This window comes from Lactuca virosa, chromosome 4, assembly GCF_052849685.1.
Source record: "Lactuca virosa cultivar CGN04683 chromosome 4, Lactuca_virosa_CGN04683_v6, whole genome shotgun sequence".
Taxonomy (NCBI): Eukaryota; Viridiplantae; Streptophyta; class Magnoliopsida; order Asterales; family Asteraceae; genus Lactuca; species Lactuca virosa.
This window is the reverse complement of record NC_136429.1, coordinates 386,608,201-386,630,983: the sequence shown is the minus strand read 5'-3', so window position 1 is coordinate 386,630,983 and position 22,783 is coordinate 386,608,201. Positions and strand designations below refer to the sequence as shown.

General features: G+C 33.5%; 1 protein-coding gene across 2 annotated transcripts; it reads left to right on the top strand.

Moving 5' to 3' along the window:
- The first annotated feature begins 8,327 nt into the window (after positions 1-8,327).
- On the top strand, positions 8,328-22,151 carry LOC145108801 (inactive TPR repeat-containing thioredoxin TTL3-like). 2 transcript variants are annotated; one of them, XR_013708552.1, is made up of 6 exons: positions 8,328-9,266; positions 9,356-9,551; positions 9,652-9,824; positions 10,699-11,032; positions 20,577-20,724; positions 21,840-21,929. XR_013708552.1 is itself a non-coding variant. In XM_079045893.1 (5 exons), exons 1-5 carry the CDS (start codon positions 8,398-8,400, stop codon positions 21,972-21,974), a joined length of 1,707 nt encoding a protein of 568 aa, XP_078902019.1. In that variant the 5' UTR covers positions 8,328-8,397; the 3' UTR covers positions 21,975-22,151. The 2 variants fall into 2 exon arrangements, 1 of the variants encoding a protein (XP_078902019.1); XM_079045893.1 differs by lacking the exon at positions 20,577-20,724 and having other exon boundaries at positions 21,840-22,151.
- Positions 22,152-22,783: the final 632 nt, after the last annotated feature.

Sequence of the window (22,783 nt, the reverse complement as noted above, 5' to 3'; positions counted from 1 at the left end):
CAGAGCAGAGATTTTCATGCAAAGTTCTTATTGTTAGTTTGGTACTTGTTCAGATAGTTTTGAGCGACATAATCAACCGACTACAGATGACCGGAGAATATATATTTTACTCTCATTCTCGTGTTTTATTGAGACGCTTCTCACGTCTAGGGAGATCATGCAAAGCTCTTCGTATCTGACAATCTCCATCCAGATTTATTTATTTATTTTTGATATTCGGGCATTGGTTATCAAAAAAATAGGTAGAGAATATTATGTTATCATCTAGATCAGATTTTATGATTGTTTGAGATTGGATTTTCAAGACTTTTGAAGACGATGATTTATTTGGTGATGGGACGTGGCACTGATTTTTGGTTATCATGAGCAAATTTCTGGCCTCACTAGATGTTTCCCGGATCCATACTATTTTTTATTCAGACTTTACTTCGGGATGTTTAATATTTTTAGCAGGTTATTCTTTTGAAGAATTTTGAGTATATTATGATTCGGGGACTTGAGATGTTTAGAGTTTTAATGCCGAATTGTGATTTGATTACGGGACGTTTACTTCAAGAGTTATTGGTACACTCTTGAAGTTGATCAACTTGGTTCACTGATCACATCTGTAGATTGGAATATTACTCTTCAACACCGGAGTTGCTTGACCTTAGATCCTTATAATACTTTGACTATAGGGATTTCATCGCCCAACTTTAGAGGTCACAGACACTTCCGAGTTTCAGAGACATTTCAACATTTTCTTCTCATTATGTATTATTTTCATTACCCTATTTGCTAGTTGGATATACTGTAATTTAGCCTTTTATCAGTGTATTTGTATCCCTCATCATTTGTGAGCATTTAGGGAGAGATTGTTGGAGCATGGAAATGCTCTACAAATTATGAGTAATAACTAGACTAGAATATTCCCTTTATGTTTGTAAGATTCTCTTTTTATCTCAGAGACGAAATGGTCATTTGTTTTTTGTGCACCAAAATGTAGTTCTCTATTTAAAGAGAGTATGGTGGGGTCTCTCAAACCAAGTGTTCTTTATTTTCATATTGTAATTCTTTCTTCCTAGTAAATCATCGGATTAATCATCTTCTTATGTTCTTCGTATATTTTCTTATCGTTAAATCTCTAGATATCCTTATTCCTAATCAGTCGATCGTTAAAATGAGATCCTACACTGGTATGGGGAAATATTGGCTATCTACTTTGGATGGTGAAATATATCCAAGATTCTAAAATGACATACATTGTAAGTCTTACTTCATATAAGTCAAAGATCTTATCCATAAATGTGTGGGCACATTTAATTTCCCTGGTTTCATTCAATTTTCTTTATAGTTGTCCAATATTGATATTAACTTAAGCATCATAGGTGTGTTAGACAAACTAACACCCACTATTTACAGAAGATCTTCTATTTTGTAGAGACCAAAGATCTTGACAAAGATACTAGGGATTGGTCATCCCTCCACATATACGAGGCACTGAGTACCTTCATAGGCTTGAAAACAAACACTTTTCTAAGAGATTAGATTTAAACACCCCGCTTTAATGCAATATATTTAGATACAGTCTAAAGATAAGGGGATCATCTTACGTTTCAGTAAATGGAAACCCTCTTATTACTAGCTAAATGTCAGCCCATTAATTATATATCAATGGAACAATATGGACATGTCATACACCACAAATAACACCCACATATTTAACATTAAAACGTTAACTAATACACAAGGAATATCCAAAATTTTCAACATTCACATGTTGATATAAGGTTAAACATAATCATGTTCGTCAAGCTAAGACTTTCAATATGTTTGAATACCCCAAGTTTCTGGTTCTAAATATTGAGCACAATCATGTTCACAAAAGCATAAATGTTTAAAATATTTGAAAATTCAAAGCATACAATATAAATACATTCATCAAGTCCAAGTTCTTGAATATCTCAAAAGAATTCCTAAGAATTTTACAATAGTTTTTTAGAAATAAACATTCGTACAACTTCCCAAGATTGTGTACAAGCCTAAGATCCTACACGGTCTTCAGAGATTCAAGATTCTAATCTAAAGCTACAATCCAGTTACACAACGTTATATACTCAGCTTTTATCCCGAAGAAGATTTACTATAAAGTTTTTCTTAAGAAAATCATTTTCCTACTATCAAAATTTCTTGAAATTAACCTTAAATACTTCTTCAACCTATATTTTAACATTGTTTAAATATGTTTAGAAGACAGTCGCCAAAATCTATTTTCTATAAATGCTTTAGATTCAATAATTAGGATTTTTTTTTCAAGTAATTAACAATAAAGATATTTAAAACATTAGATAATCAATATTCAAAAAGATTAAGTACTATGCTTCCATGATCATAATTAAAACCTAATTCAACCATTAAAACCCTAAAATATTGTTTTAAAACAATAAACCAATAAAATTGTTTAAAAAATCAATAACCACCACCAAATCACTAAAACGGAGAAAATCCTCGGGTGGGGGGGGGGGGGAGGGGGACTTTTCCCAGTTTTTGGGTCTTCAATTTCGTGACCCTCTTTTCCTCTTTCTCCTCATCTTCCTTGTATGTCTTCACTTTCATCCACTTTCTCAACTTCCTCACCAGTCTCATCTTCACAATTCAACATCCTCAAAGATTTCTCCCAACCTTGTGAATCCTAAGAAGCTTCATTACCCTTCTGGAGATCCTCTATCATTTTCAACCTTACCTCCAACACCGACCTCATGGTAAGCACTTTGGCCTCGTTGGTTATCTCCTCGATCCTCTCCTTAAGCTTATGAAACTTCTTAAATTCCTATTCATTCTTGTCCGCAAGATCCTTAACATGAGCCCAAGACCCTTCTGCTTATTCTTCCACTTTTTTTCTTTTTGAGACAACTTGACTTCTGGTTGTCTCCTCAAGGCTTCCAGATGCCGCTTGAAGTCCTCGATACCCTCAACATAAGGGTAGTAACCTGAAAGAAAATTTCTTTTTAGTATTTATCATAATGAGATAGATACTTTAACAAAATTTGACCTACAATATATGAGAGCATGAGGAGCTTATGTTTGATTTCAAAAGGGACTAGATCTTCAAAAACTTATTGATCAAGTTCTAAAGAAAGTTTTATCTTTTTGGGGTTAGGGCTCATGGGCATGCCTTCCGCCTTTATTGGTCATGCAACATGTTTTTTCTTAACTTTCACAGCAGGGAGACCGAAACAAAGAGAATCCTCGACATTAAAGGAGGAAAAAGCGATACCTGATCAGGCATGTCTGGAACCTGCAAAATTATGTATTAAGAACACATTGAAGAAAACCAGAAAGAAAATAAGTTGAGTGCACTTAAGAGTAGACATGTTGATGGGCTAAGGATCTCTAACTACCAAAGAAGTACTAAGATATTCATCTAAATAGCACTCCAAAAGAAGTTTAAAACTTCTTTTTTTCTGCAAGAAGCCCCGAGAATCTCTTAATTTTGCTTTCGGTGTATTCTTTAGCATGAAATGATTCTTCAAATTTGAGAACTGTTCAAAACAACAACTTAGGGTTAGTTCTTGAGAACAAAAAAATATAAACCCTAAAAGTACAAATCCTACCCACAACGACCCAATCATCAGGTTTTATCTTGATAATAACACGAGAAAAGCCAAAAGGTGTGAAGATTATAGACACTGTCGATCTAGGATAACCCAAGATCTAGATTTTTGGATTCGTTAAGACTTGATACCCAAAAAAATATATGCCAAATCATTAACATGATTTGGGCGTCTGGAAATCAAGTGACCTCGAAAAAAATCAGAAATCAAAGGTCATAATGAGAAAGTAAGACCAGTTGAAAAAGGGAAGTCATAGAAACAAAACCAAGTAAAAGAGATGAAATCAGGTCTTAGACGAGTATCCTGCCTGAAAATAGTTCCAATAGGGAATTTGTTTTCCGATTAAAGTAACATGATATCAAACTAAGAGAAAATATAGGTTTTGCTTTCGTCTTTAGGAGAAATACCTAAATTAGTGAAATCTTTGAGCACATATTGTTGAACCTTAACTCTAGTTATTGTAAGTTTCTTACCCACAATGATAAGGAAAAAGATGATGAATATTAAAAAGATAGAAATAAATTTGTAATGTCCCATTTTCACAAGAAAATTTTTCATTTTTAAATAAGGTAAAATCATCATTTACATAAAATCAAAGTTATAAAACCCATTTGTTCCAAAAATATAGTTGTTTCAAAATCAGAGTAATATCAATAATATTGAGTCTCCATTGTTGCTGATGTGTGTGTATAGTCATGCATTTGCCTTCCTACGATCACCAATGGAACCTAAAAACAATTAATCCGCAACTATAAGTCAAAGCTTAGTGAGTTCCCCCAAAATACCACACACCACAATATACATATAATGCGTGCACACATATGAGCCTGCAATCTGTCTAGCCCACCTCTCAATGCCTACAACATGCCTGGACCGCTCCCGAGCCTACAGTATGACTAGCCCACCTCGTAAGGCCTATAGTGCACCTAAACCTCTCTTTTTCTCTCAGAATACATCTAACCCATCACTGGCCTACAACACACTACTAGGCCGCTAGGGTATGTTGGCCTACATCACAAAGCAGGACCGTCTCAACCCACCCCACCCCACCATAATATGGCGACATATGAAAAAGGAAAGCAATCAAGTAAACACGTAATAATATGCAACTATCTACCCTAGTTTACCTCTCTAACAACTTACTACCGCATACCAAGCCTCATATAATACACTACACCACTACTGGCAGATCTCTATGTAATGCATAACTATATGTAACCAGAGGTGAGATAGACATGAGATTCCACTCTAGAGCCATAACCAAACAAGGAACAGGCAAGAAAACCTATATCAAGAGTTCTCAAGCTATTCTACATGACTACATACAACCCCTACATCACTCCACTATAAGATCACCAACCTACTAGCACTCTAACGAACATACCACAACTCCTATATCCAAATATACATGAATATATACTGTAATACATAGTATTGTGAGGAAACTCACCAGAATAGAAGACCCAAGGAAACACAGCAACATACTTACTCTCTGCACTAATCGCTCCCGTGAACCGACTAGCACCACACCAATTCCTTCAAGTTTGACCCAAAGTGAAACTAGTAAAAAATCAACAGTCAACGGTCAATGAAAGTCGACGATCAACTCTCACCAAGACGTGGAGGGATATTGTTCACGTCGTGGGAACATCCGAACAAAACAGTTGCGAGGACCTCAATCGTCACGACGTGAAAGGCATATCGTCACGTTTTGGGAACTGATTATGGGAAACTTAATGGATTAATCCCTTAATCCATTAAGCTACACACTCATCTCCTCTAGAAGGCTTCCTTAAACCTAAATAGACATAAAAATCGTTGATTTATAGTCATGCATGCCCTATGCAAGTTTTGAGCTCAACTTAGGTTACAAATGATGAAAAAGAGGTCAAAACCTCATGTATGAGTTCAAAACTCTACCAAACTTCAGATCTAACACATCTAACCACAAATGGACTCTAAGATCCATAATGTTGCCAACTTTATGGAATATCAACACTCCAAATAGTCTAAACATAGATAATAAGGCATAAAAGTCTAGATCTAGCAAAATAGAATCGTAAAGATTGGACCTTGAATACTCACAAATGTCCAAAGTTAAGTGCTAGAAGACGATGATGAGGCTTGCAAGCTGGATCTACGCACCAAGGATGCTCCCTTTTTCTTCAAGACACCAAAAACACCACCAAAAGCTAAAGAAATAAAAAATGGAGGCTAAAGGTTCGTTGAAACGGTTGGAGGTTGAAGAGGATACCCTAAACCTTGAGTTTAGGGGCTTAAATATCGAAGAAACCCTAAATGATCATGGGCTTGGAATGCAGCTGTGGTCACGTCGTTGCCTTCCTTTCGTCACGTTATGACAACCATCCTAGATACGTGTTCATCCAATTGGAATGTCACGTCGTGATGCTCCACTCATCACGCCATGACACAAGGTTTTTCCCAGAAACCTTACCTTAGATCCATCTAAACCCTCAACCGATCTATTCTGAAAAACAGGTGTTACAAAAGTTTACCTAGAAAGCTTGAAGGGAATCCGAAATTTCAAGTAAGGTGATGAGGGTTATAAGGTTTTAATTTATAGGAGGACTTGAATCATAATCTCGGCCCTTGAGTATTTGAATTTCCTAGGAAGTTGAAGAGATGGGATCAATCATAAATAATAGTGTCACATCCCATCACCACCTAGGGATATGATTTCAAATTCTAGAAACCTTCAACTTCCAAGATTTTGAATTGAAATTATTATGGGTAATATTTCCAGTTTTCTTTTATTATGCCTAACTTGTTGAGCATACACTAACATCTTGAATAACCCAAGATCTTGAACTAACCAACATCTTGGAAATACCATCATATTCTTTATGATTGATCTTTGCAGGACTAAAAGCTTATATCATGGATCATGGACCAAGTCAATAAAGTATGATGTCAATGAGAACAGGCGTTGAGTCTGCCCGAAGAAAATTGGTCAAGCAAGAATGGTGGAAGATCCCAAATATTTAGGATAGTTTGTTGTCTTATCTTTGTATATAAATGAAAGCTTATCATTACTCAGACACGCACACTCACCCATAATCCTGCTTACTCTCTGGAAGCTCTCAAACACTAAATCAGCTTGCACTCGATCAACTTGCACTTGTAACTTCATTTTTATTAATATAAGTTGTAAGGCAATATGACATTGTCACATCTCGGGATTTTATGTTGGAGATCTTAAAGGATTAAGGGCTCCTAGTATATATTTGTCTTCTTGTTCTTACATTTACGTTTACACTGATGTTTTACAGTTTACAACACTTTCATAAATATCGTTAAACATACTGATATCTAAATTTGGCACACATCATATATCTTGGGATACTTTATAGTAGATTGACCTTTTTAAACATCTTACTATTGTTTTCAACATCTTCATATTTACAAAATTAACACTATAATTTGTCTCAATTTTATAAATACATATCTTAAATTTTAAACATCTTTTTTACTTAGAATCCATATAGAGAACATTTACATTTCAACATCAATCTCAAGATCTTAGGCCAACTCAAGATCTTAAGCTTCTTTCAAAAATTTTACCACTCTAAATGCATATGCTACAACCAGCACCAATTGGTGGTGATTACCTGGGAATAAAACCCCCAAAAATGTTGTCTCATGTTCGAATTCGGCATGCTTCAACTTTAGGTTAAACTTTTAGGTGGTCTTCCATGTACAAAAATAATGCATATGGTACAATTAATAAACTTATGTAAATCCATAAATTTGTAATTTAACTTGATTTCTTTCTTTTCCTTTAAGACAACAGGAATAAAATTTAAAGATAAAAGCCAAGAGGCTTTAATTAATTGGTGGAAGATATGGTTGATACAGCTTGGAAATCAGACGTGGGGATGTTCTTTGAATACAGATGGAGATCAACGTGATGCCCTGTTCTTCTCTTTGAAACAATAAAAAATTAAATGACAAGAATCTACATTCTTTATTTTATAGTGCGTAAGAGGAAAACTAAAAAAAAATATTCCCCAATGAAATAATTTCATCTAAATGACAAGCCAACATTTTCTATTTTGTAATGCCCAAAATAGTATAATTTTTTTGTTAAATGTTTTCATCATTTGAATTTAATGACTTTTACCGTGGTTCTTTATATATATATATATATATATATATATATATATATATATATATATATATATATATATATATATATATATATATATATATATATATATATATATATATATATATATATATATGGAATTTTATTATTATTAATGTGCATTTGAGTGTTGACACATTTCATTAATAGGGTAACACATTTTTGTTGAATTACATATCTAACTAATCTATCTTCTGAGGGTGCTTTCACTTCTTTTCCTTCCCATTTCACGAACATGAGATAAATAAGAGAGGCTTAACCAAAACTGATCGTAGGTCCTTTTGTGCATGATGCATGCATCTGCAATGGCTTATGTCATGTTGTGGATGCACCCAAGAATCTGATCCTACCGAAATCCCCATTTATCTATCTACACATCTAGGTTTAATATGATGGAGAATCGATCCCATTAATTTGGGTGATGCATGATTAAGTCCTAGCTTACTTGTCGCACATGTCATAAAGTTCATTGACTATATATCTTTAGCATCTATTACGATTATATAATTGAAATCACCAACCAAGACTTTTTCATGCAAAATCCCAAATATAAAACCCACTTTATTTTACTGCATTGTTGCATATATACTCTCAGAAATAAGACCAAATCTTGTACCCGAAAAGGCTTAACAAATCATAATGTCTGATTTGCCGATGAAGTATGGGTGCGGTGTATTTAGTGTTGTTTTTGGACGACGAACAAGACGATCTGTCTCAACGGGTTCTCTCCCGACTGACAATTTTCCTGACATCTCTACAATTCCAAGCAGCCAGAAGTCCAATTCCACGAGGCTAAATGGTTCAGATGATGCATCCTTTGATATTTCATCAAGCCCAGAACAATCCCAGAAACAAGCCGACCAAATTATTGCTAGGCCTTTGCCAAATCAAAAAAGGAAAGCTACCCCACCATTATATGTTCAAACCCCGCAACAAGTTAAAAAAAGTGAACCAAATGGTCAACAACACAAGCAAATCTATGGTCAAAACAAAAAGGAACTCACCCGAGGAACAAGTGGGATATTAGAGGATCTTGAAACCATGATCGATGATCATCAGCGTTCAATCTATGCTGGTAACATGAAGGTGTTTGGTAATTTAGGCAACTTACCACAACCAAATTCAAACAATGTTGATTATCATCCAATGACTGTTAAACAACAGTCCTCCCTCGCAAATGGGAACATAAGCAGGATACCTAGAAAAGAGGTTCTGCAACCAGTAAAGCGAACTACTTTCTGTAGAGCTCTTTCAACAAGAATGGATCCTGAGCAGTTGAAGATCATGGGAAACGAAGATTACAAAAATGGGCGATTTGCTGAAGCGTTGTCTCTCTACGACGCTGCAATTTCAATTGATCCGGAAAAGGCAGCCTACAGAAGCAACAAAAGTGCAGCCTTAACTGCCATGGGTAATCTTTTAGAAGCAGTGTTCGAAGCTCGAGAAGCAATCAGAATAGAACCCTTTTACCAAAGGGCTCATACTCGTTTAGCCACATTATATCTCAGGTTATTATATGTCATTATTAGATCTTTTTCTCCAAAAATTTATGTTCTTTATGCTTTTTACATGAATAAAAACTCGAGTATAATTGCAGACTAGGGGATCCAGAAAATACAATTCGTCATTATAAACAGGCTGGCTCAGAAGTCGAGCCTGAACTATTAACAAAAGCGCAAAAACTACAGGTGCACTTTAACCGGTGTAATGAGGCAAAGAAGCGAAGAGATTGGAATACAATGATAAAAGAAAGCAGTCTAGCTATAGCTTCTGGTGCAGATTTTGCATTACAGGTATAGATCCATTAATTACCTACATTAAAGATTGCGTGGTTAATTAACTTAATATATATAGACTAATATCGAGTGTTTTATATGTTGAAAATAAATTAAGATATTTACGTTGAAAGCCGAGGCGTTGTTGAAGTTGCGTAGGCATCACGAAGCAGACGAGATGTTGAGTAATGCGCCAAAGTTTGATGTAGATGACTGCAACAAGTTCTATGGTCCGATCAGCCATGCTAATTTGTTGCTTATAAGGGCTCAAGTCGATCTTGCTGCTGGCAGGTATTCTCCGAGGAATATTATCATATATACTGCACCATATATATATATATATATATACCTATTCGTGCAAAGTAATTATATTGTTTTTGTTTTTATGCAATATACATCAATGTTAAATTTATTATTATTACTTTTAATAATAATAATTAAAATTCGATACTATTAAACGATATGCTTACAAAATGTAATCTTGTTGTAATTGAGCATGTAATTATTGATCGAAGTAGCTATCAATAATCTAAACTGCTGATTATAACTTATATTTTGGATGGAATAAAAAATTAATTTATGTTATTAGACAAAGTTTTAATCCTATGAGCCAGAGGGATTACGTACTTTTAAACCAAATTTGAAAATAATATTTATGGAAACTGACAAGTGAAGGAAGGTGACCAACATGACAACCTACCTTCGACGTTTTATATGCCATATACACAAAAAAAAAAAAAAAAAAAAAAAAAGAAAACCCGATTTTTATGTTCATTGACCATCCAATAGATCTTCTAGATAAATAAATAGTCGATATAAAATGACTCGGTAGTTAATACAATATTATCATGTATGTAAAAAAAATGAAAAAGAAAATCAAACATAAAGTTGAAATGTAATATCTGTTCGACCATTCTATATTCAACATTGTTTGGTAAAGCTTTTATAGATTTGGTCATGGTTTATAACATGACCAAGTCAAAAATAATAATATATATGATTTATTCTAATATATATACGCAGTTAAAGCATTTATACAGAAAATCGAAAATGATAAGTTTAGTTATATGCCAAAATGAAAATGATAAGTTTAAGTTAAAATAAAAATATTTGTAACTTATATGTATAAGATTAAAGCTTTTGAATTATATGTTGCAATCGACAGGATTGATGATGCAATGGAATCCTCTGAAATGGCCTCAAAGATGGACTCGAACAATAAAGATGTGAACATGATGGTGTGCAGAATTAAGGTAGTGATGGGTGCCAGGTCCAAAGGCAATGAGTTGTTCAAAACTGCCAATTATCCTGACGCTTGCATTGCATATGGAGAGGGACTTGACCATGACCCATTCAACTCTGTGTTGCTTTGCAATCGTGCTGCTTGTCGAATAAAGATGTGTCAGTTTGAGAAAGCAATCGAGGATTGCACCATGGCCTTGAACATTCGTCCCACTTATAGCAAAGCAAGGCTACGAAGAGCTGACTGCAATTTTAAGGTGAACCACCTTCATACAGAACCCACATCTTGGTTATTCATGTTTCCTGCTATTCGTGTGTGGATCGGATCAAATGGTTAACATCTATTAATAAAATGATATATATACGTGTACTATGAAAGTTAAGTTCTTTCAACAGTTTAAATCGAAATTGTTGTTTGGACTTACATTTCATTACATCTATGATCATTTTCTTAATATGACATAATTTAGATTATGAAGTTAACTTCCACGTTCTTAGGTGTTAGAAAACAATACTAGGGATATGATTTTTTTAATGGCAGCAATTATATTATAACTAGGGAGGTGTTACAAAACAACATTCGGAAACAAAAATGAGAGCTGAGTATAACTTCTAAATTAAGCCAATCTAGACGATAGCATCTACTACGGATTGACACCTTGTTAAAGGAGGACTTTACCATGGAGTTACTTACTAAATCTGCCTTTTTGGAAAACCACCTTAGTCGTGTCGCCAAGGCATGTTTGTAACAGTAGTGTACATGTTCACTGCTCCATGAATATCTTAATTCGTTATTTTCATAGTCCACGAACCGGACTCCCCAGCAGTTTGAGAACTCAATCCAATCCAGTTGGCAGCCTCATAATTAATGAAAATATGATATTCATATTTAATGTCTTTAAAGCATAAGGGACCGAGCATATAATCAGCTTCAATGCCTTTTTTGTCCAGGTTGATACGGTGAGTTATTCGTTTATCTTGATTTTCCTAGAAAATATGTTTTCTTTTATTGGAATGCGATTGACCCAACCAGATTTATCATTATTGTTATCGAACATCTTTCACTCAACACACCAAGACTTCGTCTTTACTTGATGGCACACCCATTTATCGAGACGTTCTACTAGTTAGTTATGGTTGCACAAGAAAACAAATAGAATGTAATACACAAGGATTTAATTGTTATTCGGTCGATCTGACCTACGTCTATGGGCAAGAATATGATAACTCTTTAATTATTACTGTTTGAAAGTGATTACATTAGAATCCCTAGATACAAATATTTTTTTAATTGGAAAACCATAGCAACCATAGGGCCGAACCCATATACACAGTAAAACCCTATCGGTCGTAAGCCTACTCCAAACCCTTATCTCGTCAATATATGGTGTCTGATTTCTTTACTTCCTTTCGGGTCAGATTATCCATTTGAGTCACCAAATTTCAAGTCATACATTAACAATATCCACCTTCACTTGAATTGTCTTTAACCATCAAGGATTCCCAAGAGCCATCTCTTTCCTATCAATTTTCACCGAAGGAACTTACCACCTGCTAACATCTACCAAATCCAATCAATGCTGGAACTTCTCCATGGATAATGACTTTGTCAACATATCAGCCAAATTCTCCTTGGTGTTATCTTTTTAATAAAGAACATTTCTCACCAAAAGCCCTGATGAAATTCAATCTCACACAAATATGTGTTTGTCTTCTCATGACATATCAGATTTTCTGCTAGACACAAAACACTATGACTATCACAAAACAAGATATGCTTCTCCACTATCAACCCAAGACTTTAAACACGACTGTGTAACCATATACACTTCTTTATTCTTTCAGTCATTGACATAGTGGACAAGACAATAATGGGTTGGAATGCTGATTTCGAACTTATAACACATATGAATAAAGTGAAAATGTAACATATACGGTATATTCTTTCACTAGATCACCACCATGGCTTGGGTTTTCATAACCAACCAAGCCATCATATTGTGTATTAGTGCCTTAATCCAAAAAATGTTAGTCGTTCCTTTCATTATCGCATAATGCACATGAACGCTTCTCATTGAGCTTTTCCTAGAACACTCATACACCTGCTTACCAAACTAATTATATGAGCCAATATAAGGTGTAGTACATACCATATCACACATGATTCTCTAGCCTTGTTAATAGAACATATGGTACTTCAATCATGTTTAAGGCGTGCCGCCAAAGTACTTCTAATATGTGTTAACTTATCAAATTAAATTATTAGAAGACTTTCTATATTTATCTTTATTAAGAAATGTATAATAGTCCCGCCTTTATACCCCCTGAATCTCGATTCTGAATATCTTTTTGCAGGTCCCAAATCCTTATTCTCAAACTCATTTTCTAATAACATTTTCAAGTCATTAATTTCAACGATATTCTTGGTTGCAATTAGCAAAAAATATGTAGGAACCAACAGATAGTTCCTTTGAGTAAAAGTAATTCTCAAACTGGTTTCTATTATATATGTGTGATGTTATTAAAGAAAAACTCTCCTTCACCATTTTCTTGGCGACTATTTCAAACCGTAATGATATTTCTTTAGCAAACATACATAATCTTTCTTTGAATCAAGGAAATCTTCTAGTTGTGACATGAAAATCTTCTCATCTGAATTGCCTAGAAAAATGGAAATTTTACGTTGATCGACTCAAGCTCCAGATCAAGTGCACTCACCATGGCTAATACAATCCGAATCATTTTGCGTTTGATGATTCCAAAAACAAGTGAAATCATTTTTCAACCAATGTGCCTTGATCCTTGCAAGTTCAACTTCAGGAATACCTTTTTTTTTTTATCAATGACGCACATGCAACCTACTGATTTTGCTTTTTTTGGTAATGGATCAAGATCCCATGTTTCATTCTTCTCTAGTGCTTGCTTTTCTTCATTCATTGCCATTAACCAGATTGTTGCTTCTTTACTCGCTACACCCTCTTTGTATGATTGAGGCTCATTTGTATCAATGTTATCTCCAATTACCAATGCATATGCTACAAAACTGACGTTACTTGTATTAACACATCCAACATATCTAACGAGATTTTGAATGTTCATTTTCTGCCTTCTTTATGCTATAGTTTCTTCCTCATTTCTTCACTATCGGCACAACATCTCTAGACTCTTGCTCCATTGGTTGAACTTGAGATTCATACTGTCTAGGTTGCTCCTTTTCGGATTTCTTTTCATTGTTTATCATAATTTTGTATGGCATTTGAGTTACATGTTAGACCTTCTGACTAGCACCTTGATCATGTTTCCCTGGAAGACATGTACTTACTTCTTGCTGGTTACTTATAGAAAATTCATCAAAGGTTATACCTATGCTAATAATAAATTTCAGACTCCTTCATTCTTATATACACGATAACTGATAACCTTTCATTTTAGATGCATATCCTTGAAATATGCATTTCATAGTCGTCGAATGCAATTTAAATCCTTATTTACTACTACATCTTTTTTGGAGTGTATAGCTCAGTTGGTAGAGCATTGGGCTTTTAACCTAATGGTCCATCATTATCATTAGCATAAGAAGGGTAACCACATAAATCAGAATTATCACAGGGTTTTCCCAACCATGCCTCTTGAAGAGTCTTTAAGATAGTTGCAGTTGATAGACATATGTTCAAAACTTCTCTGTAGAACTTCTTCGATAAATAAGAATATAATTGTATGCATTATGCACGAACATAAGAATTTTGTTCATTTTTTCTGCCACTACCTTTTGATGTGGTGTGTGCCATATAATATGCTGCTCCACTATACTTTCTGTTTTGCTGAACGTATCCAATGGTGCATTGTGGAACTATAATCTGTAATTCTTTCTTCCCTTGGTTATTTTTCAACCATAGTCTTTCATTTCATGAACTTTCCAAACAGTTAATCCTTCCTCTTTATAAAATACAACCAAAATTTCCTAGAGAAGTCGTCAATAAATGTTAGAAAATACCAGCATCGACCATACGATTTTATCGGAGAAGACCCTATAAATCCAAGTAAACCTATTAGTGGCATTCCTTTCTTGTGTATTGACCAGAACTAAACTCCACCATGTATTCCTTTGATCCTTTCTCTTGGCAGAAGCTTAAAAAATCATCTTCCCAATTACGTATCCGCCAAGCAGTCCTTATAGTAACATTCCACTCTCGCTCATGTGATCCAACTGACGATGCGATAATTATGATTTATCGTCATGCTTTTCTAGAGATTCAAAATAAGCCATCGTACTTGTTACTGAATTTCCTTCTAGAAAATAAATTACATGTTTCGGTTTCACTTCCATTAGCACGAGAGAACCCTTTGAGGCTTTTACCCAATCATCTTCACCAGAATACTTGAGTCATAGTTTGGCTAAAGTTCCAAGATAAAATCAAGTTCTTACAAAGATCTGGAACGTACCAACAATCCAAATTTCTAATTATTTCATCATTCATTTTAATTTGCACCGTTCCACTTCCCTTGATACCCCATATCGCATTATCACCAAAATTTACATTACCAATCCTTTCATTTTAAAACTAATATATTGCATGAGAAAGTCATATGATGAGATGCACTTGTTTCCAAGATCCAAATGATTGCATAACTAGTTGTACATATAGTCAAAATGTCACTATCTCACCTTTATCGAAACTTTCTTGATCCTCAACAACATTGCCATTGTTTTTTGATTCAGCCTTACCATTTCTCCTTCCTTTATTATGGATAGTCTCTTTTAATATTCCTATATTCCTTACACTGATAACATGTAAGCTTACTAGATGCTTTAGATTTGGAACGTGACTATCCCTATTTCTACCATCCTTTTCTTGTGTTCCTCATCTACGAACAAATAAACCTTAACTGGAACCTTCTTTATTACCATAGACCCTATGTTTTAGTTTCTTAGACAACATGACATCGTTCATTTCATTTCCATTGGTTGTTTTTCTACAATAAAGCAGGTATAAATGAAATTCTCATATGAATTCGGTAAACAACACAACAAAATAAGAACACAATACTTTTGATTAATATTAACTTTGATGCCTTGAAAATCTACGATAATATGATTAAAGACATCAAGATGATCCTTTGCCTAAGTACTTTTAGACAGCCGAAGGGTGTAAAACTCTTTTCTGATACAATTGATTCGTAAGAGATTATTATGATATTTCTCGCTTACTTTCTCTTAAATCCTAATGGCAGTCGTTTTATCCAGTTTTTGTAATGTTGCACCGAATGGGGTTCGTAGAAACTTAATTCCCTTAAAATTTTGAACCCTTATAGAAGATAATGTACACCATACATTCAACTTTATCATTACTAACATTGACCCCAACAATTTCGCCAATGGAAATGTTAACCTTAAGACCATAAGCAAGATAAAAACAACATAGAATCCATATAACATTTAAGAGTTTAACAATCACTCGTTCTTCCATGAACAACATGTCATAAGCATAATAAATAACACACTTCACATTCACCAACCGATATACCTTTGACTATTTTTCTATACTTCATTTGTGGCAACATGAATCCCCTCTATTGGAAGGGTGAACTAAAACTTAGATAAAGGGTATCTTTGATGGAGGACATGTTTTGAAAGAAAATTCTTCGTTGAGGGAAACCATTCACCAACACACATATAGTAATAGAACGCATACATTCAAGGATCCATGTCCTTCATCTCTCATCAAAATCCATAACCTTCATAACAAAATCAGGATATGCTTTAATTGAAGTAATCATAAGCCATTTAGAGATCCACCTTGAAGCTAAACATTTTATTCTTTTTACACCATTCTACGATCTCATTAACAACTAGCAGGGTCTTAAGAATTTAACGCACTTTCATAGAGGTTATATGAACATCATACACTAGCAAATTAATAGTTTTATCAATCAAAATGAAAGTAATTTGGTGATATTTATTTAAAAATATGTGTTCACACCTCGAAGCAAATTAGAGTTTGACAAGAACTCTTTCATGATGCACATAAACTAAGGTCGAAAACATTCCTATAATTCATAAAAAAAATGGTAAGCCCATTGGGGAATGAGATTTCAAGTTGCTATACTCCCAAATAGCTTTTCTAATATCTTCCCTCGAGAAATAGTTGTACAACATTTGTATCTTAACATTTGTTAATTTTTTGAACCCTTGGTATCCCATATTATTCGGCCACTGCCACATGTATCAAATTGATTTTTGAAATGATTAAGCCACTGTAGATCCATTAAAATCTATATGATGAAAACTTTATTTTTAGTTTATATATATATATATATATATATATATATATGGAATACCTTGTAGTTTTGATCACTTTCCAAAAGTCGAATTAGTTTTAAGCTTTTGTTCATGCATATGGAATCCCAATAATCCAAATATGCCATTTGTTTAATCCATTGGCATCTACAAATGCATTGAACTTTTTAGAGTTTAATTGATTAAGACATCATCATATTACTTTCTATACAACTCTCTATTAATTTTCCTACAATGATTAAACTCTACAAAGTTCAAAGATATATACTTTTAATAACTAAAATATTTTTTCCCATTAAAGAGTTTAATTTCCATTGAACTTCATATTCACTAAATGCCAACATGGCATGTTATAATAGTAGAGTTTAATCCATTGAAGGTCAATTAAGCATGTCACTTCATTCAACTCTCTTATTGAATTATGCATTATGGGTGATCTTAATCAAAATTAATTAAATGTTTTTAAAGGCCTCGCTTCTAGGTCTATTAAAAAAATTCGTTTTGATCAATCTATTACAATTTCAAAAAACATTTGAGTATTTGAAGTTGTTTAATAATCAATATATTACACTTACCTACCTCTTTATACTTGTTATCAATCCAAACGCACTCCTTCTAAGTATCACATACTTCATATACCATCATTGAGTTACAAAGTTTGAAACAAATTGGCCCATAATCCATGGTAGTTTCTATCAAAGTATTGAGATATGTTAAATGTAAAGCGGTGGTAGGGCAATAGGATTAAGATTAAGCCACTCTTTCAAGAGATCGAGTTTACATTCATTAGACCCATACTGGTTTGACCACATGAGTCTTCTACTTCCCATATGGAGTTTTGATAACCACGCTCTATTCAGATATAACTAACGGAGACACACTTCTTTTGTATATATAACTAATCTAATCGACTGAAAAACATGAAAGTGTTGTTGTTGATGGAAATGATAAAACTTTAAAAATTTCTCAAATTGACCATGCTATGCTTAATTTACCTAAGTTCTCACTCATACTTAAAAACATCCATCATGTTCCTATCCTAAGTAAAAGTCTTTTGGAAATTGCCCAATTTGTGCATGATAATATATGTTCTGCTGAATTTTCATGAGCTAGTTTTTTGTCAAGACCTTAGGAGGGGGATGTTCTACAACACATTCCTCCAAGTAGTCACATTGTTTACTCATTTTAAAATTAATGGATCTCCTTTTTACTTCCATAATTCACCTTTGGCATTCCAACTTATGACATCCATCATATTATGCTCAAAATAAAATTCCATTTCTTGATATAATCAATAAAGTCAGTATATATCACGACTAAAGTGCTAAGAACTCTTAAAAATTGTCCACTCGAATATCAGTGGCACATCATTTGTTACGTTTTGTTCCTGATATCGGTAAATTATTACCTTTATTTATAAATCCATTTGGTTTTCATGGATGTATCCTTCAACTCATTATCACCAAGCCTTGGAATCCTTCCCATATTTCAAATCACATGTCAAAAACCCATTTCCATGTCTATTAAAAATTTTCATTATGAAATTAATCATGAACGCGAAAGGACCAATATGCATAATTTTGTCAAAGTCAGGTATTCCATATCACATCTCTTATTTGTATAATCCTTAACAAAGTGGACCAGTTGCATGTAAAAATCAACATCTATCTAGAATATTTATATCCTTATTATCTAATGCACATCTTCCAGGTTTTAGTAGGACACATTAAGCATATGCTAAAACCTCCTTTCTAATTAAACGATTTCTTACAACCCCTCTTAATAATAAATGTCCTATTGATAAAAAATTTCATGCACTACCAGATTAATCTATGACGCACACATTGGGTTGTTTATGTTACCCCTTTATTTGCTATATATAGCCGCCTCATAAGTTATCTCCCAAATCCACTTTCTTCCTCTTCCTTATATATTCTCCAAACCACCATGGATAATTGTTTAATCCACTTACTCAAAATACTTATATTTCTCATCATGTCATTTTTCATGAAACACATTTTCCTAGTACAACCCCTTTCTTATATACTTAATTGCAAACTATTCATATTGTCCAAATTTTCTGACCACATGTCCTCCCCCTTATTATCTCAATTTATCTTTTTTAGACAACAAGCAATTATTGAAAAGAAGGTAGCCAATAAATAGAATTACACAGTTTAAAATGTTCCCATTAAGGGCTATTACACTATTCTAACCAGTTAAACAAAATACAATTTATATGTCTATTTTTCATCTAAACGAATACCAACATTTCACCTCACTAGCCAACATGTGACAATTTTGAATCTTGCCATTGAAAAAATTATCACATCGGTATCTCCAAAAAATCCTGGTGAAGGTAGAGAGAACAACTGAGACAACCTCGATATTACACATGAGGGTTCTGTAGTTGGAAGCAAACCTGATTAGATAAGAAAGAGAGTTGCTTGATGCAATAGTTTCATTTATCCCCATGAATCCTGTCCATGTATCTACTTACATACTTTAGAGAAATCCTCTTCATCTCCCTTGTTACCTTCTTTTGTTGAATATTTTTCAAACCCCTCCTCCTTTTCACCAACTTCCCTTGATGGATTTGACAATCGTTACAAGGTACGACTTGTTGCAAGTTGCAAAATGTTATCTCTAAGTTAAATGAATCGATTATACTAAATCCTTTTAACCCAAGGTCAAACCAACAACCAACCAATTGGTTCATTCTCTTTCCTTTTTTCAGTGGCTGGCACATCCGCTAAGTAGATTTCGATACTACCTTCCTTTATGGACATTTGGTTGAAACGGTTTGCATGAAATAACTCAAGGATATTTCAATTTTATCTAAATCATGTGTGCTTACATATGAAGTCTATTTATGAACTATGGAAATCTCTCCTTTCTTGGTTTGCCACGTTATCAGCTGCTCTTGGTATCCTTGGCTTTAAACAGTGTGTATCGTTCATTTCTTTATTTGTTTGTTGCACTGTTAGCTCTCTTAACTATGTCTTAGTCTCTGTTGATGAAATTATTATAATTGGGAGTTCATCCTCTTTACACTTAGTGCTAAATTTTCTCGTAAAGATCCTCACTGATTAAGGTATTTCTTAGGTGGTGAGGCTACATATATGTACACTTCAATGAATCTGGCTTAGTAAAAGTATATACGTGATTTACTACATCATACGTGCGTGAAGCACTTAAAAACCTATCTCATCCTCTATTTTCTCAAGACATCAATTGGAAAGTTTTATTGGTAGCTCCAATGACAGATGTATTTCTTAAGAATATTCCATGCCTTTTAGTATTTTGTCATTAATTGTCTCGTTATTACATATGTTTTCATTAAGATGTCTCATTTTCTTCATGCACTTACCGATAGACATTAGCTAGCAGTAAATGGATACTTCCTTATCTTCGATGTACACCAGTACATGGTCTTGTTATATAATGTGCTTCTTCTCTTTCCATAAATATTTATTTTGATGTTGATTGGGATGGTTGTCTAGGTGATCCACGACAGGTTTGAGGATATTGTGTATTCCTTGAGCCTAATCTAATTAGTTGGAATTGCATGAAACAACCTACAATGGTTAGGTCGAGTACCGAGGCAGAGTATCAGCTGTAGTGAACACTACTGTCAAGCTCCATTGAATTGTATGTTTAATTCTTGAACCAAGTATTTCTATTTCTTCTCCTATGAAGTTATGGTGCAATAATATTAGGGATAAGTACTTAGACGCTAATCAAGTATTTCGTCGGCACATTAAACATTTTGAGATTGATTTTCATGTTATATATGATATGGTCCTTTCTAACGTCTTGCAAGTCTGCTATGTTCTTACGAATAATAGTTTGTTGGGTTTTTGACAAAAGGGACTGTCAATCCCTTAGTTTCATACACTTCGCGACAAGCTTCACATTTCTCCCATTGTTTAGCATGTGGGAGGATGAGAAAGTATGAAAGTCAAAATGCCACTCAGTTAGGAAAGCTCGTTGTACTCTCCTACAAGGAATCAATTAGTTATAGTACTGATTAAGTAAACTATAAAGTTGACAATATAGATTTATAGGCACATTAGGACTCTTATAGGTTATTTATAAATTAAGTCATGTACTCCGATTTTATAACAGTATGAGATTATTCTTTCTTCCACAACTAGATTCTTTTTTGCCTTATTAATTTACCATTATAAATATGAGAATTTTTGAACACTTATTACAAAGTAAGATATACCGCAACATAGTAAATCCATACATACAAGTGATTATGTATCATTTGATTAATTGATACTGTTGCAAGATATACATTTGTTATTTTGATACCAAAGAATGCTTTTAACGCAAAATTTGTTAGTGCGGTATTAAGAAAAATATTATATACGAGAACTCATTTAATACTGATATTTTTCCAAAATAAGTAATTTCTCATCGATAAAATTACAAAATCATACATACAAGTGATTATCATGTATCACTTGACTAATATCTATTGTTAACGTGACAACTTTTGATGGATATAATTAAATAACAAATTGTATGTTAAATTTATTATTTTGTCATTTTATCCAACATATATATATATATATATATATATATATATATATATATATATATATATATATATATATATATATATATATATATATATATATACATGCAAAAAATAAAACCATGTACTAAATATGTTATGTAGTAACTTTCCTTTATCTTATACGATGGATCACTAAAATTACTAATATTGTTTCCTTTTGTGTATATAATTAAAACAGTTGGGAAACTGGCATGCTTCCGTGGAAGATTATGACATATTAACAAGAGAAAAGCCTGGAGATGAAGGGTTGAGCAAAGCCTTTAGAGAGGCTAAAGAGCATTTACAGAAACATTTAGCTGATCTAATTAAATGATTATACGAGACTCCTCATCATGTAAAAAGGAGATCAACTGTTTGGATAAAATATTAGTCAATTGTCTTTTGAGGAGCACTTTTTTTTTTATTAGAAAAAGCTTGCAAGTGGATATAGTTACATGGATATCAAACATTCCCAAAACTGGTTGTTACATTAATTCAATCAATCGATGATACTCCCTTTCAAACTTCTAATCTTGATCCAATTCCAAGTTAAGAGCTTTGACTCATTCACCAAATCTTGATTTTTCGTCACAAAGCTTCACAAAATATGGTCGTTTTTATACTTCCAAATAATCCACACAATGGCAATGAATAGTGGAAGACACAGAAATATATAGCACTAGTGGTACCAAAAAAATTCCCATAATCTATAATAACATAGATCCTACCAACGGGTTCGTCTCGGTTCATGTCGACATCTTAAATGGTTTGAGAGTGTTGGGCCCGGACACGACACATTTAATAAACAGGTTGTCAAATTCTAAACAATTGTATAATTCATAGTCACATAGTTGGTGGTACGGTTCGATACAAGTACAGGTTTGCAGTATGCAATTCACTAGGTCCCGAAATCCGGTACGAGGGGGTATGCTCATTATGATACGTTCATATATGATTTACCCTAGTATCGGTTCTTACGTTGGCATAGTACGACTATAGCGATATATATATATATATATATATATATATATATATATATATATATATATATATATATATATATATATATATATATATATATATATATATATATAACACCCGTCTCCCATAATGGATCAGTGTATGGCATAAATGAGTCAAATG

Bases quoted from the DNA above. Each gene is read 5' to 3' on its own strand.
- LOC145108801 (XM_079045893.1), top strand. From the start codon at position 8,398: ATGTCTGATTTGCCGATGAAGTATGGGTGCGGTGTATTTAGTGTTGTT. The intron at 9,267-9,355 runs GTTATTATATGT...GTATAATTGCAG, and splicing joins TTAGCCACATTATATCTCAG to ACTAGGGGATCCAGAAAATA. The intron at 9,552-9,651 runs GTATAGATCCAT...AAATAAATTAAG, and splicing joins GTGCAGATTTTGCATTACAG to ATATTTACGTTGAAAGCCGA.